General features: G+C 40.2%; 1 protein-coding gene across 2 annotated transcripts in view; it reads left to right on the plus strand.

Moving 5' to 3' along the window:
- Window positions 1-27,503, plus strand: part of amot (angiomotin) — a 72,898-nt gene that overhangs the window by 22,431 nt on the left and 22,964 nt on the right. Inside the window, exons 2-7 of one of the 2 annotated variants that reach the window (XM_031877648.1) lie at window positions 12,970-13,027; window positions 13,831-14,842; window positions 18,046-18,598; window positions 19,163-19,307; window positions 26,544-26,636; window positions 26,892-27,037. In XM_031877648.1, coding sequence (XP_031733508.1) covers window positions 12,970-13,027; window positions 13,831-14,842; window positions 18,046-18,598; window positions 19,163-19,307; window positions 26,544-26,636; window positions 26,892-27,037 — 2,007 coding nt within the window. The remainder of the gene's footprint in view (window positions 1-12,969; window positions 13,028-13,830; window positions 14,843-18,045; window positions 18,599-19,162; window positions 19,308-26,543; window positions 26,637-26,891; window positions 27,038-27,503) is intronic. The other variant, XM_031877650.1, reaches the window with a different exon arrangement.

A 27,503-nucleotide genomic window follows, 5' to 3' on the forward strand; every position in this document is an offset into this window, starting at 1 on the left:
ATTTACCAAATTTGGACATGAGCTAATTGGCTAGATGTGAAAAATAATAGTTACTTTTTTGAGTAGACAGTTGTGTTGTTCACAGTTAAACATGTAGTATTCAAGTTGTCTACAAATACAACTCCACGATGATGCTGTGGCAACATTGTTGAGCTGTTTCTCTATTAAATCTTTGCATACTTACCCTCACCGTGCTGGAATTCTGAATGAAGGAGCGCTGATGGCCCAACTCTCCAAAATTCAAGGCATAGTCTCACTGTGGCAAAGTTAAACACCCTAAAAGAAAAGAAACAACAAAGACGTTGCAAAATTTGTCCCAGCCACATGAAGAGTATGCCTAGGGACGGCACAAAATTATTTTTTCTAATGATGTTTTTTCATCTTACATTTTTTTCTTAACGTTTATACATCACTATAGAAATGAGGGGTGTGCTTATATGTTATGTTTTTAAAATACCTCGAAGACTTAAAGATATGTCAGAAAAATGTCTTAATTGGTACATTATAAATGTTTGATTGTGTAAGTGTAGTCAGAGATGTTCTGAATACATATACAGTTAGGGCCATAAGTATATGGACTGTGACACAATTTTTCAAATTTTGCCTCTTTACACAACCCCAATGGATTTGAAACTAATCAGTCAATATGTGGTTGAAGTGTAGAATTTCAGCTTTAATTCAATAGATACAACTATAAAATCACAATAACCGTTTAGGAATTACAGCCATTTCTGCACAGTCATCCCCATTTTCAGAGGCTCAAAAGTAATTGGACAAACTAAAATAATTATGAATATAATCATTATTTTTAATACTTGGAGGAAAATCTAGTACAGTGAATGATTGCCTAAAGTCTGGCACCATAAACATCACCAAAAATGGTGAGTTTCCTCCCTTGACATGCTTTGCCAGACCTTTTACTGCAGCCTCCTTCAGCTGCTACTTTTCTACCATTACTTTTAAGTGAAAAGCCTGCTCACTTGGGTTGAGATCAGGTGACTGACTTGGCCATTGAAGAATATTCCATTCCTTTGCCATAAGAAGCTCTTGGGTTGTTTTCACAGTATGTTCTAGGTCATAATCCATCTGCACTATGACGCGCCGTCCAATCAGTTTTGTAGTATCAAGCTGAATCTGAGTAGATTAGCTTTAAACACCTCAGAATTCATCCTGCTGCTTCTATCAGCTGTGACATCACCAATGAACACCAGTGACCCAGTTCTATTGGCAGCCATACATGCCCATCCAAAGCACTGCCTCCACCATGTTAGACAGATGATGTGGTTTGTTTCAGATCATGAGCCGTTCCTTTCCTTCTCCACACTTCTCCTCCCATCATTCTGGTACAAGTTCATCTTGGTTTCATTTGTCCAAAGAATATTTTTCCGAAACTGGTCAGTCTTTCTCAGATGTTTTCTGTTAAAGTCTAATCGGGCCTTCCTGTTCTTCAGTGTTACCAGTGGTTTGCATTAGGGCTGGGCGGTATACCGGTTTATACCGGTTTTAATTCCCATATGATATGAATTTTTCATATACCGTCATACCGGTGCACAGCCGAAATAACTTCTGTCGCTCTTCAACAGGAAGCAAAATATATTGTTTGCCGCTAAGGGCGCTACGGTCGGAGCTAGTTATCTTCAGTGTATTGAGAGGGAACCCTAGTCATGGTTATAACTTTATAAGAACAATTAACAACCCACAACTAACGCTCTTTAACAGAGTAAAACACCACGACACAACAGTTTGTGACACATAAACAATTTGTAACACTAATAATAAGTAATAAGCCCTACCTAGAAAATTTTCCACCAGCGGCCACTGGGTTGTACCGTTGCTCAAATTAACTCTTCAGGTTGGAGTTGTTATATTTCTCAATTTTGCTCTTATGGTTGGAGTACTAACAGTTGTAACATTTATCTCACGCTCGGATTTTGCTGGCTTGGGAGTAACTGTATGGTTACCACTATTGTCGATAGGATTCATTAATGGTATAACCGTTGGACTAGGTTTGGTTGTGTTAACTAACAGACGCAGTTGTAATGTTTGTTTCCTTATTTGTCAATTCAGCAGTTATGTAATGATTTTCTATCATCCCCGAGACCCTCCAGGGAACTGTCCTAATCACACGTCTACCTTTATTATTTACACTTATAAATTTGAGTGCATATGTTCTGTTAGAATGGATTATCTCATCTTTCAGTTCCATCACCCATCCAGATGTCTCTCTGTCAGTAGCAGTTAGTTGCCTCTTATTCCTTCTGCGCATCTCAACCCTGTTCTTGTGCGGTCCAGTGGTTATTGTGTTAGAGCGCCCTCTACTGACCATGACAAAGCACTTTATGAGATGTAAATGTAATGTCGGTTTAAAAAAATATGACATGGTGTTTAGGGTTTTGTAAAAATGACAGAACATGAATGAATAAAAAAACAAATCTGTTATTTGTGTGGAAACAGGTGAATAGTGCTGAGGTCAAAAGAGTTTATTGGTAGCTAATGTAATGATATGGGGTGTTTGGCTCATACATACAGTTGGTTTTTAATCGCCGGAGTGAAGCTGGTGCAAGGTCTTTGCACCATAAAACTGACGTCATCATGACTTTCAGGTCGTGCATGAAGGCTCCAAAAGCTGTTGCAGCGTTTGGTTATGCCAAATGTTCAGCGAAATGTTTTCAAGGTATTTCACCTTTGTTTCATTATATTACATTTAATACTTGTATATAAAGAAGTCAATGAACATTAGAGGTTTACAGTTAAATACAAATTCCTCTTTGGTATTGTGGAATTTTGTGTATGGCGTTATGCAGGTAACACTCGTTGACACTATTTTAGTTTTTATAGCACCGTTCTACCTGCTCCACCTCTGAGCAACAGCCACCCCCACACTACATTTTGTTTGTACGTCCTTTGGCATTTCAGAGAGTATGGCAATGAAATGCTGGTTGAGGATAAAAGCATTTGTGTGGGTCTTTGGCTGCTTGTGCAACAGTGCCACACGTAAGTATTATCTACTAGTAGAGCTGGGAAATAAGCATTTGTTCTCATTAACGTCGTATTATGTTCCTGCAAATGTACTAAATGACCAACTATTTATTACTGCATATTAGGAAAGAGGGGAATATAATTGTAGCGGCAATCTTCCCTCCGTCCGATAGTCCACATTATCACTACTGTTACAGTCTGGGTTTAGCAATTAGCTTGACTCGTAATGAATCTTCGTAGGCAGTAGCTTCATTTGAAAAGGTTTACTCAACAAAATAAAGTTACAAGATACATTCTTTGCTCAACTTGTCACAGCGTTAGCACAACGGTCAAAAAACTATGTTGCTCCGCAGACTGAATAACCTCAACTGAGGGCTGTTGGCTGTGACGTAGTCGGTAATGCAACTAAAGGAGCATTTCCACATGTTTGTTACACAAATCACTTAAGACATCTTATCAAGTCTCATATGGCTCTTACACCAGCCCCTAATTGCTTATGCTGGCTGCAAAACAATTACCAAATATTAATTACAAAAGGAGCCATAAACATTCAACATGCATCCATAGTCATGTTCACATCATATGCAAAAGGTAAATAAACTGTATCCAGAGTCTTTCATCCACTTTTTGGGGTCTACTTGTTTACACTGCTTGCTTCAGCAGGCAGAGTTTGTTTACAGGTCTGTCCAGTGTGTTGGTTTTCACACTAACTCGCCTGACTGTTCCACTGGAGTCTGGTAATGTCTTTACTACACGACCAATGATCCAGTAGTTGCCAGAAGCAGTTTCATCCATTATCAAAATTATATATTCTTGCACAAAGTTCCTCTGTAATGTCTGCCACCTCTGTCTGTCCATTTTCTATCTCTTCATCCCAGGCATGCTTCTTTTTACACAGGTCTCGCAAGATGATCTTCACTGGCAACATGAGTGGCGGCAAAAACCCAAGAGGGTCGTAAATAGAACTAACAGTGGACAGGATCCCATGTCTAGTAACAGGCTTGTCTTGCACATTTATCTGGAACCTGAAGTTGTCGGTCTCTGTGCACCACTGAACCTCAAGTGCACGTTCCATGGGAAGTGTGTTGTGACCTAAGTCCAGGTCTTTCACTCCAGGAACTCTTTCTTTGTCAGGGATAGACAACAAAACTGTCTTGCTGTTGCTCACCCACTTGGTCAGATGGAAACCTCCTCTTGAGCACAAGTCTTGGAGGTCTTGTACTAGGCTCACTGCCAGATCCTTTGTTGCCACTGGATGCTCTCTGAATCTTAACAGGACACCAATTAGTGTGTTGGTGAGGTCGGGTTCTTGGAGTAACTGCTCATTCAGTGACATTCCCTGATACGTAGCAGTGCAGTCAAAGACTACTCTTCTCTTCTTTTTCTTAGGGTGGTACACCCCGTGGTGAGGAATGTTCCACACTCCGCCGTCACTGCGACTGAGCTGCTCAGTGGGTATTTTCTCGGCGTAGCCTTTTTCAATTATGTTTTTCATGAAGGTCTTGTAATCTTCATGGAAGTCTGGGTTTCTTTTGAATTTTCTCTTGAGAGTATCAACCCGCTGCTGAGCAATGCAACGACTATTTGGCACTCTGATGTTTTCACTTCTCAGTGACAAACTCATGCAGTAATGTCCATCAACCACCTTTGCTGACCTTGTAACTAGGTGCATGAATTGGCGATCCTCTTGAGACATTTCTTCCTTCTCTTCACAGCTCTTTTCTGGGAAATCTGTATTGTACTGCTTCACTAGCAATTCTTCTATTTCCACCACTGAGATGCGATTAGCGGTGTAGCTCTGCAGTTTACCGCAGGCTGTCTTAAGGTCTTCTCCCTTTCTGAGGGGTCCATTGATCAACCATCCCAGAGCAGTTTTGACAGCATATGGCCCATCACCTTCACTATTTATGACCCGCCATGGTTCCATGGCTTTTGGGATGTTGGCACCTATGAGCAGACCAACCTCTGCTTCAATGCACGGGAGATGCACGTCTTTCAGGTAAGGCCATTGCGCAATATCTTCCTGTTGTGGGATGTTTTCTTTCTTTACTGGGATGTGGCTGTGTGTAAACACCTTTGGCAGTTCAATGTATGTGTTTTCTTCAATTCCACAAACTTCTAGGTCTGAAAGAACACAACTCATCAACTTGTGACTATTAGAATTGTCTTGACCCATAGTGTCGAGAAGAAACTGGGTACGCTTTCCTTTAAGGTTTAGTGTTTTCTGTAGCTCTTCAGTGCAAAAGGTTGCAGTGCTCCCAGGATCTATGAAGGCGTATGTTTCTACATACCTTTCACTCTTTCTGGATTTCAGCTTTACTGGTACCACAGCTAGAACACATTCTCCTTCTCCAGCCCCAGTACTTCCACATGAATCTTGACCCATTGACACATAGGCACTTGAGATAGCGTTGTTCTCAGTATTGCTCTCTTCAACTCTTTCTGGTGCAGCATTGTCATCTTTAATGACATGGAGTATGTCTGGGTGCCACTGAGAACAGGTCTGACACTTCATTCTCTTTTTGCAATATTTACTAAGGTGCCCCAGTGTAAGGCATCCAAAGCAAAGACCTTTAGACTTCAGGAAGTCTGTCCGTTCTCTGTTCGTCAGTTCTTTAATCTTATCGCAGACAGACAGAGCATGATTCTTCTGACAGAATAAACATGGCTTGTGGAAAGCTGTAACAACATCCTTTACTGGGCTGCTTTTCTGTGCTGTTGTCTCTGAGGTTGTGTCCTGTACACCTGTAGCAAAGGTGCTTTCACTTTGACCAGTTTTCCTGATGGTTCTCTCTTTTGTCGTTTTATCCTTTTCTTTTGTGGCTTGGTAACTCTCCACAACATCTCCGAAAAGAGGATCCAGAGCTACCTTTGCCTGCCGGTCGATAAAGTCAACTAGGTCAGAAAACCTTGCTCGTCCTCTTCCTCTCTCATGAATCTTAAATGCGGTTGTTCTCCACTTCTCTCTCATTTTGTAAGGAAGCTTTGAAATGACAACTCGCATGTTAGTAGGATTATCCATTTCTTCCATGAATTCTATATCTTCCATAGTGTTCCTACAGCCAATCAGGAAAAGAGCATAAGCGCTTAATGCTTTACCATCCTCTGGTTTGATCTGAGGCCATTTCAATGCCTTGTCCATGTATGCGTTGGCCATCTTCAGCTCATCTCCATAATGCTTTTGGAGTAACTTTCTGGCCTTTGAGTAGCCTCTTTCTGATGACATATGCTCACAACTGCGAACAAGCTCTTGTGGTTCCCCACTGGTATACTGCTCCAAGTAGTAAAGCTTGTCCTGATAACTGTCAGTTTTGCTATCCACAGCATGTTCAAAGGCCCTAATAAAATATTTGTAAGTGAGGGGGTCACCTTTAAACACTGGAATGTCTCTGCAAGGGAGGTAAGACATAGTCTGCTGCTTCACAAGCATTTCAGTGATCACATTTTGTCTCTGCATGACTTGATACAGCCCATTTTCATTGTTTCCAGACTGACAGTGACTGTTATCATGAGATTGGACGCGTTGCGTGTCTTGTGCGGTCTGCACCGCTATGCTTGGATCATGTGCTGCTTGTCTTCCTACAGCAGTATTTGAAGTTGGCTTAGCCTCATCTCTCTCTTCCCTTTTCTTACTTTGAGAACACTTCTTTGATACATAACTGCTGACGTTGTCTTTAGCATTGTCATATTCATCAAACACCTTGAGCTTTGCACTGGATTCCGCAATTGCAGTATCAATTTCTAGTTGTTCCATTTTAGCTTTTAGCTGCACTGTTTCTATTTCAAGCGCTTGCTTCCCTTTTAATGCAGCTGAACGTGCAATCAGTGCTGCATGCTCTGCTTCTTCCTTAATGCGCACTGAGAAGCCTGTGGTCGCAGATGAAGCTACTGAGCTACAGCTGGCAGATGAGCCAGATTTATTCTTACTCCGATGCCGTCTTGTTGCAACTTGAGATATGCTGTCTTCTGCATTAACATCACCGTGTTCAGGTTTGCTTCCTTGAGATTCACTTGTAAGATGAATTCTACTGGCATCTTTTTGATCTGTTACTTTCTTCCACATTGCAGAACACCAGTTTTCAGTATTTTCCACAAAATCTCTTATGGGTGCTGATCTTGGTTCAAACCAATTATGCTGATCTGCTTGTCTTTCATCTTCATCTAGTAAAGCTATAACTTCAGCATTGACATCCTCAAACTCTTTGAACACTTTGCTAAATTAATGAAGCATATCTTCTACTTCATTCACATTCGTGCCATCAATTTTAAGGTTTTCAATTGTTTTCATCATGACTGAAAGTTGAGATAATTTACCTCTTCTGGTTCCAATAAGCTGACTGATTCTGTCTTCCGTGGCTCTTTCAGTGGGCTTTGGCGCCCTCTTTTGGTCAGAATATTCCATAGTAACACACCATTCAGCTGTCTCAGTCAGTGCACAAAACCGTCTGCATTTGCTTCAAAACAGTCCGATTTCAAATGAGAATCTAATGTCCAACAATTACTTTCAGTGTGCACCGATTTTCCACGGATAGCTGTTGTCCAACTTCCACTACTATTCACCGCCTCCACTGGATATAAGCCACGGTAGTTCCAACGGCCGTTCCAAAGCTAGCAGCGATCTTGTTAGGCTAGGTACTAGCTAGCTAGTTAGCTCCAAGTGCAATGTACGTTAGCTTTCCGTCTGTTGATTTAGTGGCGAAATCTTCCTAAGAATCATCCACAGTAACTTACGTTATCCATTATGAAGACTTTGACTTTGTCCTCATCCGTGTAAAAGGGTTTATTCCACGTGATAATCCTTTCTTTCCATCATGAGCGAAGTTTTTTGACTCAAATGTAGCGGCAATCTTCCCTCCGTCCGATAGTCCACATTACCACTACTGTTACAGTCTGGGTTTGGCTATAAGCTTGACGCGTAATGAATCTTCATAGGCAGTAGCTTCATTTAAAAAGGTTTACTCAACAAAATAAAGTTACAAGATACATTCTTTGCTCAACTTGTCACAGCGTTAGCACAACGGTCAAAAAACTATGTTGCTCCGCAGACTGAATAACCTCAACTGAGGGCTGCTGGCTGTGACGTAGTCGGTAATGCAACTAAAGGAGCATTTCCACATGTTTGTTACACAAATCACTTAAGACATCTTATCAAGTCTCATATGGCTCTTACAATAATTATTAAATCATTTTTGAGGGCTTTTTAAAACATTTGAGGTAAATTGTTACTCAACACTAAGACATTTAAAATATTGTACTTGCTAATTATCTACATACCATGTAACTTATTGACCTGTAAAATTAAGTGTTCCCAAAAATTAAGTAAAACAGGGCTCTGGCATTTGATTGGTACTCTGTATTAGTAGATACTTTGAGTTGAGCTATTGGCATTGGGAAGGAAAAATGCTGGATCTATGCATCCCTAGCAAGATCCCGGAAAGACAGATTATTTCATTTTGCACATTGAAAACCGGGAATAAGGGCAGAGATAGCTTGCAGGTGAGGCAAAATTGAGTAGGTTGACAGAAAGGTTGCTTTGGTTTGAATTTAACTTGAATTGCCTTAGCAGTGACCACCAGTGTGGCCTTTCAGCAGCTAAGCCGAAACTGTTCAGTGAAGAAGTAGAAATTGTGGTAAGTAATGGACAGCACCCCGAGACTGAATATGATACAGGGAGTTTCCTGAAAGTGAAAGCAGAAAGTAATTGAACTTTTCCCAGCTAAAGATGTTTTTATTATCCGAGCAGCATCATTAATTGAATATGTAAAGACGAGATCTTCATCCTATCCATTGTGTGAAATTTTGGGAGCTTTCTTGTTGAACCTGTATCTGTTTCATCTACCTGTCAGTTCAAATACCTGAGGTTGGGTTCCCATCTATGTCATTTTGTAATTACACCACCCAGCTTGACTCATGTCTTTGTTTCTACTGGCTTCTGTCACTTTAGATGTCAATAACGCAGGCTCTGCACACATCTTGGTGTCAAGTTTCATCCTACATCCTGAAAACTTTACTACTTAAATGCTAATTTCGGAGTGGGAACAACAATCTTTGAAATTGGTCCAGTGTTGAGCAAGAGTGCTGCAGCCGGCTCAAAACAGGCTGCAACGTCAATGCACATCTACTAAAAGTGTGTGTTTTGGCCACTGACGGGCTCACATTGTTATTATAATTTAATATTTTTCTTTAACGTTCACTCCATCTGGTCTGTTTGTTATTGTGTCTAACCAAGCATTTTAAATGACAATATTTACAATATATGAGCTAAATCTCCCAAAAGTTTACTTAATAAAGTCTATTCATAAATATATTTTGACATTATGCCCATTATAGCCAGTACAATAAAACAAACTGTCAAAATACACTGGGGCACCATGCAGAGGTCAGCAGTTTGACTTTGGTTTGTGAACATAAAGAAGAAAAGGTGCAGAGGTGGAGTGTTTAAACAAAGAGCTGCAGAAGCCTTTCAAAATTTGGGCAAACCGTCAACATGTACTGAAGCTGAGCCAGGTGTACGGTCTTCTTTTACGGTCCTACAGACATACAGAGAGGAACTGTCCCAATTACATGAACAAGACAAGACGGTCATGATGGTGTGTCTGCCCTCAGGTCAAGACATAATAAAGATTTAAATCCACTCAACTCAGTTTTTAGGGTTATCAGTAATTTTCTGCTCCACAATAATTATTCAACAAATAATTTGAGAAATCCATATACCTTAAGACCATGTGTCCAAATGACAGTGTATACAGGAGCTGTAGGTCATGTGACTGTATATGCCATGTTTTTCTGTCTGAATCAGCTGTATATGTCATCATGTTAAGATTTGATGACTGCTTCAATCACATGTCTAGACACTGTTTGCTGCATCAGATTGAAACAGTCTTGAACTGGACTGTCTTCCTTCTGAAATGAAAACAAACAAAAGAGTATCTGCATAGTACAATAGCAAAGGGGAACGTCAATCTCTGCCTTACACATATATTTTTTTTAATCCCAGAGAATAAGAAGGAAACATTACCAAGTAGTCCATGTGGTTGTTGTTTAGGTCACAAGCAGGGAAAAGGGGAAGTTTCAGTCTAAAGTATATATGTCATTGACGGTTGGCAGAGTAAACGCTAGTAAAGCAGTTACACTGGTGCACAGGTATGAAGGAGTGGCTCAGTGCTGAATGGTTGCCAGATCCACCTGTCTCTACCTCCCAGCCCCACCTGTTGGAATGAGGGAAAGAGGGGGGTTGGAAATGGAAAGATAGGTGTGCTGCCTCAAACCTGCACAAGGTAGATGTTAATGAAAGACACTCGGTGAAGCAGATAAACTCTGGATTACCACCTTATTTTTCTCTACGGTTGATTTTAGGAGAATATACAGAATATACATACTTGAGGAAGACACAAAGGTAAGACACTTTTTTAAACTATTGAGCCCGTTTTCGCCAGTGATTCTAAAAGAAATAGCATCAGGATGAATACAAGTTTATGCTGTGGAAATGAAAACAGGGTAGGAGATGTAGTTTAGTTTGGACTGTAAGGTGTTCAAACTAAGTCAAAGAAAATGAAAAAGCCATCAATTAACTTGTTATGGTGTGAATAGAAGATTAAAACACTAAATGTATTTCAACTTAAGCTTTCATCAAAAACATGCAAATGTCAGAACTTCCATGTTTCTTGGAAACATTTTCATTTCCAGCACAAACAGGACAATATCAGTATGTTTACGTTATCCTGTGTATCTTGTTTTATCTGTTGTCATTGAAGTATTTATTCTTACATTCCCACTTTCTCTATTTAATTATTTTTAAATTGAATTTTTTTCCAGAGCAGTCGACAATATGTTCTCAGCAAGAGTGTCTGGTAAAATACTAAAAGAAACATCTGAAAAGTGTAAAAAGAGAAACAATAACAACCAAACAGTAAGCCTAAGATTAAATGAGTGATGACCAAAGAATGTGGTAGTGTGGAAAATCATGTGCATACTTGCAATTTAAGACTAACAGACACCTGACTTTGGTTTTGCATTTTAGATTCTGAATAAGTTGCATGCAGGTCACAGTGTTTTTCTAAACTTGTGGATTGACTTATTGAATGGATGGATATATACAGCATACAGCATGTAGGATTGATACTCACAATGATATGTCCATGTTAAAAGCACTCTGCATTTCAACTGTAAAAATATAATCTATAGTCTTAGTAATTGGATGTTTAAGTCTTACAGGGTTATCATGTGTAGATTGTTTCTGACACTTTATGATTGAGTATAGTGATGGCCTGCGGGAAAAAATTGTTCTTGTGTCTAGTTCAGTGCTCTTTTGCGCATATTAGAGGGGAGAAGTTGAAACAGGTTGTGTTAAGGGTGTGAAGGGTATGGACTAGATTTTTCTGCTATTGCCTGACTCTGAACATGTAGTCATGACTGGAGGGCAGCTTGGCACCACTGACTTTTTTTTCTGCTTTCCTGTTCTGTTTCATGATTCACGATTAAACAACAAGTTGCTGTAACTCTACTACCTTTAATCTGACCGAAATATGACATGCTTCATAACAGCACAGGCCTTATGCCATGTTCACAACAAACGTGGCGCGAATTTATTCGCGTAAGTTGATAACATACAAAGTATATGCACAGACACGATGATACTGGAGTGACGCAAATTTGCTATGGCGTGGCACGATTGACGTGAATGGCGCAAGTAATCAATGTTTTGTTCCTTTATAGTTTCTGTGTGTGGACTTCACAATAGTTGTGCAGAACAAAATAAGCATTAATAAGGACAGTAAAGTCCCCCGTTTTGTGTCCCATCACCCTCCCTAAAGCCACTAACCGTGACTTCAGTAGGGCTGATAACGCCGCTGGTCATGCAGCTCGCTGGTCACGCAGCTCACTGATCGCTCCAATAACAGCTGCTTCCTCCGTAATAAAGCAGACTTTAACAGCACAACAGCTGCTAGTAAAGACAACAAGGTCAGCAACACCTGTAATCAGTTCTCCATGTTAAATTAACCTGGTAGTCGATCGGTAATCAATGTTGTTGTTTGTGATCTTCCGGTAAAGGGCCACGTGATAGACATGTGACGAATCAGGGAAGGACACGTCGTGACTGCTAAGAACCAATCAAGTAGCGAACGCAGGTGTGGGCGTCATCGTTTCTAAACGTATCCATTTTCGACTGTCCACACGAAAACTCAGCCCCGAATTTTTCAAACTTATCCGTCCTCGGGAGCGTTTTCAAACTCCTCCGTTTTCAGTGCTCAAAAACGCCGACGTAGTGTGTACGCTCAGTGTAAACGTAGCAAAACGTGTGTTTTCAAAAGGGAACGGAGTAATGTGGACATGGCCTAAAATTGTAATTGTAGCTACACTCAAAACATTAGTTGGTGTCCATTTTTGTTAACCCTTTGGAGTTTTATATATACATATATATTTTCTCTCATATGTGATTGTAGTAAGTCATTGTGTGCAGTTAATGCCTTGATAAGTTGCTGTGATATTAAGTATAGTTACGTTGACCACTATGCTGTTTTTGTATTTCTTGGGTAAATAACAGTTTCTTTCAACAACTCCTGTTTCCTTGTTGCCTCACTACTTGGTCACTGACAGTTTGCAAGCCTAAAAGTTGGAGAACTATCCCAATATTCGAGCAGCTAAGCAAAACATCCCAATAGTCCAGCCGACTGAACAGATGCGGCGGCGTAGATGAAAGCTTGTAAAAATCTCAAAATGAAAGTTTCTTATTGTGTATTTAAGAATGCCAAAGTGTATCTATGTGTAATGGAAAGGTTTGTAACCTTGGAAGTTTTCTTGTTTTCTAATGTTTCATTTTGTGATAGTCCCTTTTTTGGGAATCTGAACTTCCTCTACCCGTCCCATTTTACTGTGTAAATACTATTTTTGTCTTTTGTCTCTTCAGCTTGAAGATAATTGACCAGTTGCTGACATCTCTTCAAAGCTAACATGTTTCCTTTTGTCTCACTTTTTTTTATTTATTTACAGATGTTTCGGAAAAAAGCATCTTCCTCCTTGAGAATGAGAAGAATGCTAAATGAGAAAGGTGCTAGATGTAATAATTTCTTTAATCTGTAGAAAAAGATGTAAAATTGTGTAGTTGTTAACATTCAGTGTTGTCAGAAGAAACCACATGGATCAATCAAGTCAATGCAGCCCCCCTTTAAAACTAAAATTAAACATAAAAACATAAAAATATAAAAGGCATACGAAGAAAAATGTAAGAAGAATTTAAATGTATGTTAATAGGCAAAATCACTTATTTCACTTGCTTCTCAAGATTGGAAAGAATATGTTATAACAGGCCCCTTTAAACGAGTAAATTATCCTCTTTGATTTGCACCTTCACAGCAAATAAATCTCAGGTGGTTTGAGCTTTGACAACATGGGATATGCAACTGAGAACACATTGCTTGTTTTGTCGCTGATGTGGTGTTTCATTTAATTTAAGCCAAATTGCAAATTGTTCTTTGGTCCCAGCTTCTCCAATGACAGGGTTTGCTACTTTTTTTCCATTTTATATAGGCCAAATTGTAAACTTTTGGTTTTGGACTCATGATTAGACAAAACAAAAACAATATCACATTTGATTTTACCTTGTGCTTATTGATTGATTTGTGTTTTTTTTTGTGGTAAGGGTCAGAGCTGTTGGATTTTGTTTGGTTCACATGCATCTTTTTCCCTGGTATTTTTTGTAATAAATTTTGCTGTCTTTTCTGTCCCTCTCTTGGATAATTTATCTTTCCATTCCTTCACATTCTTCACCCTTGTGAAACTCTAATTGTCATCCCTTTGTCACACTGCTTCCCTTTCATCTTTCTCTGTCTTTCCACTTTCTCCTCTTCTCAGGGAGTGTTGACCGTGGGCGGAGCTTGTCCTTCCATGAGGTGCGTGGACAGCGTCAGGCAGAGATGAGGGCCGCAGCCGAAGAGTCGTCCAACAACAGTGTTGGAGGTTGTGGCAGCACCGTCCTGCAGCGCCTCCTGCAGGAGCAGATGAACCGGAATTACGTGCTGCAACAGCAGAAACAACAACAAGGAGGAGCAGGGTCTGGGATCGGAGGAGGTTACTCAGGGCAGGGACAGATAGGCCCCTCTGATGATCACTCCATGACCCCGCACATTGCCCGTCAGGAGCCCCAGGGACAGGAGCTGCAGACAGACAACTGCTTAGAGAAACTGGGCTCAACCCAAGTAGGAGAGGGTGGGAGCAGTGGAGGGGGAGGAGGTTTAGTGACTGGAAGTGGAGGAGCAGTAGGTGGCAGCAGTGGAGGGGGTGGGAGTATCCAGGGGCAGTGCCCAAACCTCGAGGACCTCCCTACGTACGAAGAAGCCAAAGTGCAGTCACAATATTTCCGTGGGCATGGTCCTCCTCCACAGCCTCAGCAGCAGAACAATCAGCCCCAGCAGCCTCCTCTCCCCGCTTCAGTGGGCACCGCCTTCTACGTCACCGGGCTGACCAGTGCCAAGGTGCGCACTGAGGGTCGCCCCATGGTGCAGCGAGTGAGTGGAACAGGGAGGGTGCACCAGGATGATGGGCTGAAGGATCTGAAGCAAGGACATGTTCGGTCTCTCAGCGAAAGACTTATGCAGCTCTCCCTGGCCACCAGCGGCGTAAAGGCCCATGCTCCTGTCACCAGCGCCCTGCTCTCCCCCCAGCTGCCCCGGCCAGGGCCGCCAGGCGACTACTACAAGCCGCAGCACCGGGGTCCGCCTCCAGACTACCCCATCAAAGAAATAGGCTCTCCTACCATGCAGCAGGAGCCTGGAGGCCATTTTTACCAGGAGCAGAGAGGGAGGGAACACTCGAGGGAGGTGCCCCACGTCAGATACCAGCCCCCACCTGAGTATGGCTCGTTTAGGTAAGGATTATATACAGACACCCAGCCCTTCACCTACACACAAATATATGCACTTAAAGATGCTTGAGAATAAATATTTGTAATATACCAAATAATACTTTCACAGTAAATCAAATATCTGCATGTAATGTGAAAGGTGTTGCATAAAGTTTTAAACCCAGAGAACAATGACACAGCTCTGCTTGAGGAATTTGTGCTCTTACAGCTAAATAAAACATGATCCTAGCTGCTGAAAAACTGATTCACTGATTGAAATTACCATAACCTATCTGTCACCCATGGGTCTTGAAAACACACAACCAGGACACTGTGCTTTTACATCATAATCAGCTCAATCAAACTATTATACTGGAGTTGAGCCATGTTACAGCACGATATTGTTTGTGCATGCAACTAATTACAATTAGCCTTTCAGGGCTGTGGATTACTTTCAGGCTTTTTTTTCATCTTGCCTGACATAAGCCTGAGTGCCCATCAGTTGATCTGTGCTAATCTTTGCAATGTTAATTCCCAAGTCAGTCTGATATCACTTTCCATCTGTATATAAATGGTAATTGGCAGCATTGATATCAGGTTTTTATTCAGATTGTTTCTAAATGTGCCCTGAATTCACCCATTTATACACACAAACACACCATCGGGAGCAACTTCGGGGATCAAACCACAAACTATGAGATAGGAGGCGACATTCTATTTTTTGACTTTTCATGAGTTTTCTCGACATACTATACTATTACATTTTGTGACATGTTATACTTGGTCTTTTAAATTACTTTCTTTTACATAAAATACAATGAATTGTTTTGGACATACTATACTATGATTTTTATGATGTTTTTTTCACATTCTACTTTTTTTACTTGTCATGTTTTTTCGACATACTATGACTCTTTTTATACGATTATACACTTTTTTCAACGTGCATTTTCGTGACCAGACACTGCATGCACGAGTTAGACGGTATTTCCTGCTTTGACACACAGCGTCACGAAGTCATTTTGCCAGGTCTCAAGCCTCAAATGTTTTGAGTGGAACTGTGATAATATACTGTATATAATATAATATAATATATTTATAAAGGTAGCCTGCTTGTGCAGGTGGTTGTGACAATCGGTTCTGAGTGACTCAAAACGTATAGTTCCATGTGGAAAAAGAAAAATGTTTTTGTAGAGAAATAAGTTTATGCTAAGAAGTGAGCCCATGTAGTATTATCTATCATATAACTTAGGTTGGGTGCAGTTTGATTTTATTTCACAAACTTCACGTTGCATTAAACCACTTTACATTACAGCCTGGCTCCAAAACAAACGAAAACAATTCACTTTACTGTTCATGAAAACTCCATGTGCAAGCGTGATTTGTTAAAAGTTGCAATGGAGAGAGAGAAAGACATTTTAACATACAGTCCTGGAAGAAGTACTCTGATCTCTACTTAGTGAAACATAATAATGAAACACAGTAGAATACTCTGTTACAAGTAAAAGTCGTTTACAAATGTTACTAATAAAAAAGTATAAAAGTATTATCATGGCAATATACTTAATGAAACAATAGTAAATGACTCATTATCCAAAATACTATATATTATGTTATTGTGATATATGTATTGATGCAGTAATGTGTTAGTCACTCTAATGTTTCAGCTGATAAATATGTGATTAATCTTAATTTCTTCATGTACTGCTGGGTAGTTTACTCTATAATAATACATCATCATCTGTCAGATAAACTTCATCTGTGACCTAGGATAGTAATAAGGTAATAACATGTTTGTATACATAAATGATTGAAAACACATTTGAAGTTACAGAAAATGGGACAGGCAGTGAATACAGTGGGTGAGAGAGAACAGTTGCGTGAATATGTTTTACACTTTAATTAAACACTTTCAGGATTCATTATCAGCTGTTTTGGGATCATTTTAGCCTTTTCTGTATTTTCAAATTGTAGTGTGGATGATATATTGCAACATTTAACCTGATTCACATCTAGTAATGCTGTCAGATCATTTATACTAATGCCCACTGACATGGTTTGATAACTATTCAAGAACAAAACAACATACAGTACATACACACAGACTCCTTTCCATCATAATTTGATTTTGGAATTTTAGCTTTCTACTAGTGCTGGGCAACAATTATTATTTTTTATCGCGATTAATCGCATGATAGTTTTGCGATTAATCGCATTGTTATACGCAAAACTCAATAATGAATTCAAAGGCAGTGTATTGCGCACTTTTATTTTAAAAGTACTGCTATATGAACAAAAGTGCAATAACATTTGATTTGCAAACACTAAACAAATAAGGTTATTTTTAACAGCAGTATTCCCTTTACACAGTAGCAGTTAAAATACAGTTATAATGATTCTGATAATAGATATTCAGCCGGTGTTCACAACTTTATCTTCATGTGTGTAATAGATGCAATTTGAAATATACACCTTGAAAACAGCAAACCTATCTACGTTTTTTTTTTTTGTTAAATTCTCAGTAGCGATAACTAAATGTGATGCTTATTATACAAATTCCAAACAAAACAACTTTAAAAACTCTAAAAAAATAATTTAAATGAATCATTGCTTTTTTGCTTTTTTTGGTATTTTGGTCAGACACATATGCAATGCTGATTACCGTAATATGTGTGGTATTTGTTATAAATGTACGTTGGTACATAGAGGGTGATAAGAAGCGGTACATGGAGGGACTTAGGACCCAGGGGAATGTAGGTGAAGGAAACAGGAAGAGACGCCACACAAACAGCTGTTCACCGCTCGCTGCTGGCCGGTTCTTGTGTTAAAAATGTCCGCTTAATAATAAAAAAAAAACTGCGTTAACGCGCGATAAAATAATTGTCGGCGTTAATTAATTAATTAATTAATGAGGTAATGCGATAATAACGAGTTAACTTGCCCAGCACTACTTTCTACTATCTTCTCTTTTGTGAAAGATGCTGTATAGATCATGCTTATTATTAATATGCTTAACTTATGGCCAATGACGCACCAAACTCTTATTGTTTCTATCAGTGAACAAAGAAAAAGCACCCACAGTCCACTTTTGCTAGCGGTTTTCTCTTTGAGTCAAATTTGAATGAAATTAGCCTATAACAGCTATAGTCAGCCTATAACACTTACATCAACACAAGACAGCAGCTAAGGTCGAAAACAGTGTAAACACACAGCTGATCTCTCCTCAGGTCCAGTAAGGAGAGTTCGGCTTACATCCAGAGGCCCCTTCATCACCACAGTCCCACCTCCTCTGTGGGCTCCTTGTCCCGCACCCAGTCCTCCACCCTAAGCAGCATGCTCAGTGCCACCCACTCCTCCCATTTCTCCTTCCCTCACCAGCACCCCCAGAGCCAGGGAGAGCCCTTCCCTAGTATGGGACTCCATAGTCCGCAGATTCCCAGCTCCCACCAAGCAGGCGAGCTCTTCAGCCTGGGGCCCATTCACCCGACACATCCAAGAAGTCTCGGTTTACCTCATGACCCCTACGAATCCACCCCGAGGGTGCACCATCAGTATCAACAACATCAGCAGCAGCAGTTCCAAGGACCTTCACCTCCCCAGCCCCAGACACCAGTCCAGGCCGAACATTTCCCTCACCCGTACTCCTACTACCACCTGCAAGGGGAGCCTTTCAGCATGATGGTGCGCGCCCACCAGATGGTAGATGTGCTTAAGGAGGAGAACAGGATGCTCAGGCAGGAGATGGAGGCCTGCCGCGAGAAAGTCACCAAGTTGCACAAGGTAAGCTTTAAATGATCATAGACATATTCTCCCTAATTTAAAAGTGATACTGGACACATTTTTGATCTTGCGAAGTAGAGTGGAACTGCATAAGAGACATTGGATCTGTGTCCTTCAAAGATCACATATTTGAGCGATACAACTCTCATGCAAATTCACTTGTTATCGTGTTTGGAGTGCTGTTCATCATCCAAATTTCATGATATAATTTTCAGTGCAAAGCTGGTCTAACATTTGAAGTTCAGTTGACCTGAGTTAACTCATTTAAAATAATTCACTCAACCCTTTTTTTTGGACAAACACAGAATTCTGTTTGACTTTAGATTCTTAGATTGTTCAGACCAAAACACCCAGACATGGCAGGGTGAATAGTGAAGACCTCACTATTGGTGAAGATCAGGCTGTAAACGGTGTTTAGGTGAGGCCAGATTTGACCCATGTCATTAGTTGGATGTGAATATGGATATGCAGTGTAAAAATAAATTATGCAACATTTGGATAACAATTTTATACATCTCCCTGTCTCCACTCTTTTTCTTTCATTTCTCCTGTGTCTGTGGGCAGTTGGAGACAGAGATCCAGCTGGTGTCAGAGGCATATGAAAACCTTGCCAAGTCTTCCTCCAAGAGGGAGGCCCTGGAGAAAACCATGAGGAATAAACTGGAGCTGGAGGTGCGCCGGCTGCACGACTTCAACAGAGACCTCAGAGGTGAGAGAGCAAGGCGGTACAATAACCATGCAATAACTGTCGAAATCAGTCTTTATGCAAATTCAACATATTACTACACAGGTGGAACAGGCATACATTATTCTTTGTTTTAAGCAGGAATTGAAAAACAAAATAAAAAACAAGATGTATTGGGGAAAAGTGTTGACAGGTTAAGTGTCCCCATACATGAAAAACATTTATACTTTAGTCACCACTGAGAAGCTTATTAGAAGGTTTGTTGGCCAATTGTAATGAAAAATAGGGATTTAAAAATACCATTGTTCTTTGTGTACATGCACAAGTGATGTTTTGATTTTATTGGAAAAAAAAGATACCATTTATTAAGTTGAAGAATTATTTAGGTTTATTCAGGCTATTTTTTTTAAAACTGACACTTTTAATTCTTTATCATATCACAAACATCATATCATAAACATCCTATCATGAACATTCATAACAATTAAAAGAGGCAAGGTACATTTTTTTTTTACTCGTTTATCTTTTATGTATGAGATATTGTCTCATACGAAGTTATTATGTCATACGTACAAGATTATCTCCTATGTATGGACGAGATCAACTTTTTTTTTAAGCCTGAAGTAAATTAATGAAGGTCATGACTTTATTTGTCAAAAAGCAAATTTGCTTTGATAAAACACACACTCCCTGCAATTAGATTAATCGCCTGCACTCAGGTGATGAATCTAATGTTTCACACCCTCTTCCTCCTATTATAACCAGAGAACAATGATTGGTAGATTAGGTCCAACAGCTTTCTATTTTTAATAATTAGCCATCCGTTTGTCTGAGAAGTGATGGAAGATTCACTGTGAACATGTGAGGTAAAACTCTCATTATTTTATTCCACTACATTGGACATTTTTCAGTGTAAAACCAGTTACTTTCAGTGTGGTGCTGGAAGATAGAAGATGTGAAACAGTAGTAGTAAGGTAATTATTGCTGGTGAAATACACTGATAATAGTACAAAGGTAATCACAGTAATGGTATATTGATTACTGAAGGAGCTGTCCCCACACACACACGTAAACAGATAAGGGACAGCAGTAGCTCAATCCGTGGGGACTTGGCTTCGCTCCGAAGTGTCCACCTCCATGATGAATTGCTGGTGGGGGTTTAGGATAGCGAGAATGAGAGGTGAAACTCTCCCTCAGTCTGAGAAAAGCCTAATCAGTTTGGGGAGTCCACTGGAACCTAACATTGGGAGATTTGAGAGCATGCACGGGAGAGGCTAGCACTAAAGTTGTTTATGAACCGTCTAGAAAAGTTAACGAACGCCTAGGAACCGCTGAACCAACTTTCAGCTAGTAGGCGTAGGCCACTCTGCAACAGCACTGACCTTGGAAGGGTCCATCTGTATACAGTACGGGGAAATGATGAATCCGAGGAAGGCAACTGTAGGAGAGTAGGAATCACACTTCTCAGCCTTAATGAAAAATTGTTGATCCAGAAGACGTTGCAGGACCAGCTGGACATGTTGGACGTGGGTCTCTTGATCAGGGTAGAAGATGAGGAAGTCGTCCAGATAGACGAGCACAGACTTGTTTAGTAGTTCATGGAGGACATCGTTTACCAGGGCCTGAAAGACAGCTGGAGACGAGAAGGCAGGACTAGGTACTTGTAGAGTCCGCTGGGAGTGTTGAAGGTGCACTCTAAACAATTTCACCTTAAAATAATGGTAAAATATTGACAGCAGAGACACCAGTAATTTACTGTTATTTTACGGTGCAGCTACTGGAATTTATGTTAACTGTGTCTTATGATATATTGGATTACATTATGTGATAGTATAATAATAATAATAATAATAATAATAAAAGTATTTAGGGTAATTTTAAAGTATATACTAGCATGTTACCCCATATTTACAAAGGGTAATAAAATCTGCTACTATTGCATTTAATTCCCCACAACAAAAACAGTAGGAAACATAATAATTCATGTACAATACAATATTGCTGTAGATTATTACATGTCCTCAATCATTCATACAGCTGACTTTGGAAGACAGATAATATTCGGAACATTTGTATTCCAAAACTGAAGAGGTACTGCATGTTTAGAAGAAAAATAAATAATTACACACACATTTTACACATGTAAATGTGAACTGCATGAACTACATGACTGTTAAGAGATCAAACAGTGAGAGGATTTGAATGCCTCACTTCTTCATCTTCTTAGAGACACACTTTGGCAACTCCAGGTCTCCACTCCCTTTTCAAAATCGTCCCGTTCCTTCTGGTTTGCAGTTCTACAATCAGCTCTATAATAACAGAAATAAAAACATCTTCACACTTGGTGATAAACTTTACTAATGTTAACTTTACTGGCTATGCTGTAAGCTAACTAACCTTTCTATAATTGGTAATAGTAATAGGTAAATTTATCTTCCTTTATCTGTTCATTGTTCACACTCACTTGTGTACAGAGTATTCTGTCGTTTCTCAGACAAACATAAGCATGTGGCTAATTAATACACAGAATTATGGCACAGTCGGATATTTAATCCAACATTCATTCTTCCCTGGTTGTATTCCGAATTAACTGGGAAAGAGGGTATGAAGAGGTAAGGCCGACTGCAGGTGCTGATTCTTTGTTATTGCAGCAATTATTATTTTGGCCCGAGCAGAGGACCTATTGTTCTTCTAATGATTATTATTATTATTATTATTATTAGGACTCGAGCACCGATGTAGTCGGAGCGGAGGACCTACTGCTCTTCTTCTGCGAAGGCCCTATTGAAATAGTTAAATTATTTTGGCCCGAGCACCGACCATGGTCGGCGGGGACCTATTGAAACTTGAGGAATTATTCGGAACCCAGCACCGACAACGTCAGAGCGGAGGACCTATTCTTTTAATGATGATTGAAAATTGGATTTTTGAAAGGCCACGCCTCTCACCTCGTCTGATTGACTTGAAATTGTACACCCACGTCCAGCTCAGTCTGCTCTACAAAAACACCATTTGGACCATATAATTCGAATTGAATTTTCTGCCATATTGAATTTTTTTTTGAACTAACTAATCAAAAGCTTGTTGATATCTTATGTAGTTTTTAGGATATTCACCAATGAACTTCAAAAGAGCATAAAAAGTGTGTGGCTCAGCACAAAACCAGACAAAAGTCAACAACCCTTGGGCCAATCATCACAAATGTTTCAATATGTATCAACAAGAGTACATGAAACATACCCCGAAAGTTTTAATAAACATTGACCACTAGGTGGCGCAAAACCAAAAGGCACTTGCCACCCTCACGCGATAAGTCCAATTGAGTTGAAATTAACACAAATGTCCAGCTGAATGTGTTCTACAAAATTGCAACCCTGAATTCATCGGTCCACCCACTAGATTTTCCACCATTTGCTACCAAATTTTCAGAAGATGATTATTGGAATAGCATTGTATAAGGTTATCAAATGCTTTTTGATATTTTATTGTCACAATCAGGCTTTGCCATGTCTGTTTTTCTGTAGCTCCTCACTCCCTTCACCTGTCCCTAATCAGTTCATTCAGTGCACCTGCCAGTCACACTCACCTCATCAGCTCATGACTCTCACTTGCTCACTCTGCCTCCACTATTTAAACATTGTTTTTGTGTTCATTCCTACACACCCGTTTTTACTCATCCTGTTCCCGGGTTCCCAGTCTGTCTGCCCTGCCTTGTCCTGCCGGATTTTCCCCCTCGTCTTTTGTCTTGTCCTTGGATTACCTGTTTTTGTTCATGAGCTATTAAAGACCTTTTTCCCCTACTCTGACTGTCTGCGCTTGAGTCCTCATCATGCCCCGTGACACTTATGCAGTCTTCCAGATATTGACCAATGAGCATAAAAAGGGCGTGGCTCATTACAAAAGTTGACCAAAGTCAGAAACCCTCGGGCCAATCGCCACAAAACATGTAGAATATGTCCACAAGAGGGACTGAAGCATACTCTGAAAGTTTTATTAAAATCAACCATAAGGGGGCCCTACAAATCCATAAAATGGAACTTGTTGCTAGTTATTTTGAATTTGCTGTTAAAACAACAGAAAAGCCAAGACATATGACCGGCGGGACTTTGAGTGTGCAATTACTGACAGGCTGCATACATTGTCACGATGAAACAAGAGTGTGATTGATCTCAGTCTTACCATCAGTGTATGAATGGGTGTATGATGACATGTAGTGTCAAAGTGCTTTTAGTGTTCGGAAGACTCGTAAAGAACTATACTAATAAACATCGAACAAAAGGTTCGGAAATTAGTGTTTGGTAGATTATTTCTCTGTTGTAACAATGCTTCTTGGCAATGAATTTTATACCGTTGGAAAGCCTGTTTAGTTACCTTTCAAACGGTGCCCCATTTGTAAGGAACATGCATTTCTGGGATGAGCAGCACAGCTGAGTATGTGGGTTGTGCCCATGAAAAATTTGCCAAATCTTCTCTGCCAGTGTCGGCAACACCTGCACTGGAACCTGAACATGTGGAGGAACGTTATGTTCAGCGATGATTCCAGATTCTGCAGGAAGTTGGATCGTAGGGTCAAAGTGTGGAGAAGACGGGGAGAACGCTATGCTGATTGCTGCACCCATAGAGGAACACCTTTTGGTGGAGGCAGTGTGATGCTGTGGGGCGGCATCTCCCTCACTGGAAAAACGAGGCTTGTCTTCATTGGAGGCAATCTCAATGCAGAGAGATATCGAGATGAGATTCTGCAACCAGTGGAAATCCCATTTCTCCACAGTCTGGGACTAAACTCCATCCTCTAAGTCTCTAAGATGACAACGCTCGCCCCCACAGAGCCAGGTTTATCAGAGACTACCTCCAGAATTTGGGAGTAGAGAGGATGGAATGGCCTGCCAACAGTCCTGACCTCAACCCAAGTGAACACTTGTGGGACCAGCTGTTCGTGCCAGAGTGACCAACACAACCACGTTGGCTGACTTACGACAAATCGTGCTTGAGGAGTGGAATGCCATCCCACAGCAGTGTGTGACCAGGCTGGTGACCAGCATGAGGAGGAGGTGCCAGGCTGTTGTTGTGGCTGTGTATGGTTCTTCCACACGCTACTGAGGCTCCTGTTTGTTCAATGAATAAATTGTAAAATTGCCAATATGTCTCGTTTCTTCCTTGTTACTGATAGACTTCAATCATCCAATCCACCAAACAACACCAAACGAGAGTCGATGGCAGAATACGCTGTTTGGCATTGGCAGAGAAGATTTGGCAAATTTTTCATGGGCGCAACCCACATACTCAGCTGTGCTGCTCATCCCACAAATGCATGTTCCTTACAAATGGGACACCGTTTGAAAGGTAAATAAACAGGCTTTCCAACGGTATAACATTTATTGCCAAGAAGCATTGTTACAACAGAAAAATAATCTACAAAACACAAATTTCCGAACTTTTTGTTCGATGTTTACAAGTCCATTTCCCCTTTACCATTTAACATAACAGACTATCAAAGTAAATGCAGGTCTCAAAATCTCTAAGTGTTGAGTAGAAATGGCATAACGTACAGCTCCAGGTGGGAAAACATTTTTTTGTGGAGAAATAAGTTTAGGCTAAGAAGGGAACTTATGTAGTATAATCTAAAATATGAGTTAGGTTGGGTGCAGTTTGATTTTATTTAACAAATGTCACGTTGCAATAAATTACTTTACATTGTGACGTGGTTCCAAAACGAACTAAAACAATTCACTTTATTTATGAAAACTTCATGTGCAAGGGCGATTTGAAAACTATTGCTATCCAATTTTTGTGCACATATTTAGATCAGAGAAGTCTTTTTTCCTGGTGGGGTGTCCACAAACCCTTAAGTATCCTTAAAAAGGTTCAGTGTTTGGACCGCTGCATTTATAGAATCATGGTTTAACGCCATGGTTGCCAGTAGGTGGTGCTATGACCATGAGTAAACAATGGCATTCACAAATCCTCAAGGCATGACTCTTACCAAGCATGTCAAGTTTGGGGTAGATTTGATCAAGTACAGTCGAGACACAACAGCATGTTCTTTAATGGTAAAAAACGTTACATACATTTTCATCACAAAGGTCTATAGATTGTACTGACAATTTGAAGTCAATCAAAGTCAATTGAAGTGAATTAAAAATGGCCGACTTCCGGTTGGGTTTAGAATATGGCTCCAAGAGACTTTTAAAAAAAATCTACATGTAATACAAATTGTGTACATCTAGGTCAAACATACTGTAAGGCTTCGTCGAAATTTAGAATATTGTCGAACAAATTTAATGTGGATCTGATTCACCTACTATGGCAAGCCAAAGTATAGTGACTGTAACTTCCTGTTACCAGTAGGTGCCGCTATGACTATATTTCAAAATAGGCCTGTAGATGTTTTCATTGCAAAGCTCTTAAGATTATACTGACCAGATTTGAAGTCGATTGGGTTAACTCTCCAGGAGGAGTTCGTTAAAGTATGGCGCCTTGAAACAGTCAAAAAATGACATAAAATTCAAAATGACCGACTTCCTGTCGTGTTTACGGTATACCTCCATGAGGCTTTATTGTACGCCTCACCCTGTTACATATACCTACCACATTTTATACAGCTAGGTGAAATGCAATGTCGGGGCTATTTAAAAGGGGGCACTATCACTCATACTGGAGTTCGACACATATCAGATAGTTATTTTGCCAAGACTGACTCGTGTGCTATATTTCAAGAGTTGACCAGTAGCCCAAGCTTTTTTTGCGCTCAAAGACATACAAGAATAATAATAATCCTTAGAAGAACAATAGGTCCTCCGCTCCGACTTCGTTGGTGCCCGGGCCCTAATGAGAAATAGTTTCTCCAATCAAAATAAAACTGGTGAGATATGTTACATAATAATGTTAAATCACGTATGTAATCTATTTTGAAATCGCTCAATAGGTGGCGCCAATAGTTCCAAACCTGTGCATGTGAAAAACATGTCCCCATTATGCCAAGACTTCTTGTCTGGTGAGACCTTGAGTGTACAAGTACTGACAGGCTGCATACATGCAATGATAAAAGAAGTGTGTGATTGGTCTCAGTCGTTCTTTAGAGAGAATTAAACCAACTGAGGTGACTTTCATCAGCTTAATGAAGCCCAAATCCAGCTTGATGCTTCCTTCTTTTGAGCGAAAAAAGGTTAGAACTCGGAACGGCCACTTGTGACTATATTTTCTGCTAATTTTTCTGTGTGTTTGTCCGAAATCTGAGCATGTCTGTTGTTGTTTTAAAAGAGCGTATGGAGACGGCCAATAAGCAGCTCACTGCTAAAGAGTGTGACTGCTCAGAGGACAACTGCAAAAACATCTCCCAGCTGCTTGTACAGAGTGAGTGCCACATACACACACACAGCCATCACACTCAACATGCCTCCCCAGGTGTTTTTCAGGCATGTCAGTGACAACGTATGTATCTGACTGGATGTGTCTGAAGAAACACAAAACATCTGATAGTTCTGATATCAGTTTCTGTTGCATTTTAGCCATGCATGGATTAAAATGTACCATAAGTGACTTATAGTGTGCATAACAACACCTTAAAAAATATGGAGGAAAGACATTGTGTTTGTACATGTGTTCAAGACAAAGAGACAATCCGTGAGAGGGAGAAGCTGGAGATGGAGTTGAATGTGCTGCGTTCCACCACAGAGGACCAGAGAAGACACATCGAGATCAGAGACCAGGCACTCAACAATGCCCAGGCCAAAGTGGTTAAGCTTGAGGAGGAGGTAACAGCATCACTCTTACTGGATATAATCCTGGTCTTTGGATTTGGGTTTGACTTCTTGTTCCCATTTTCAACAGAACCAGAAAATCCTGATTTAGATAAAGAAGCCTAAGTGAAGCTGAACAATTCCAGCCATGTTGTCTTGTTATTAAACAAGAGACACAGAATCTTAACAGCTAACAGTAGTCTAAACTTCTCAGGCCAATTATGTCGTGTTGATTTTATCTGAAATATGTATGACAACTTTTTACGTTTCCTGTAAGGCACATAGAGCCACATCTGTGAATCTGTGAGAGGTGGACTATCACGGGGACAGTAAAAGTTTATGTGAATCATGATGTAGCTATGGAGGCTCCACACATAGTTTTCACATGCATGCTACACGTTAGCTGACATAAGCTTCCTCGAGAAAATAAATGCATGTCAGGGCTACTCAAGATATCAAGAACTGTGATAAGTCAACTTGG

This window comes from Anarrhichthys ocellatus, unplaced genomic scaffold (genome assembly GCF_004355925.1).
Source record: "Anarrhichthys ocellatus isolate YVR2014 unplaced genomic scaffold, GSC_Weel_1.0 scaffold143, whole genome shotgun sequence".
NCBI classification, from domain to species: domain Eukaryota; kingdom Metazoa; phylum Chordata; class Actinopteri; order Perciformes; family Anarhichadidae; genus Anarrhichthys; species Anarrhichthys ocellatus.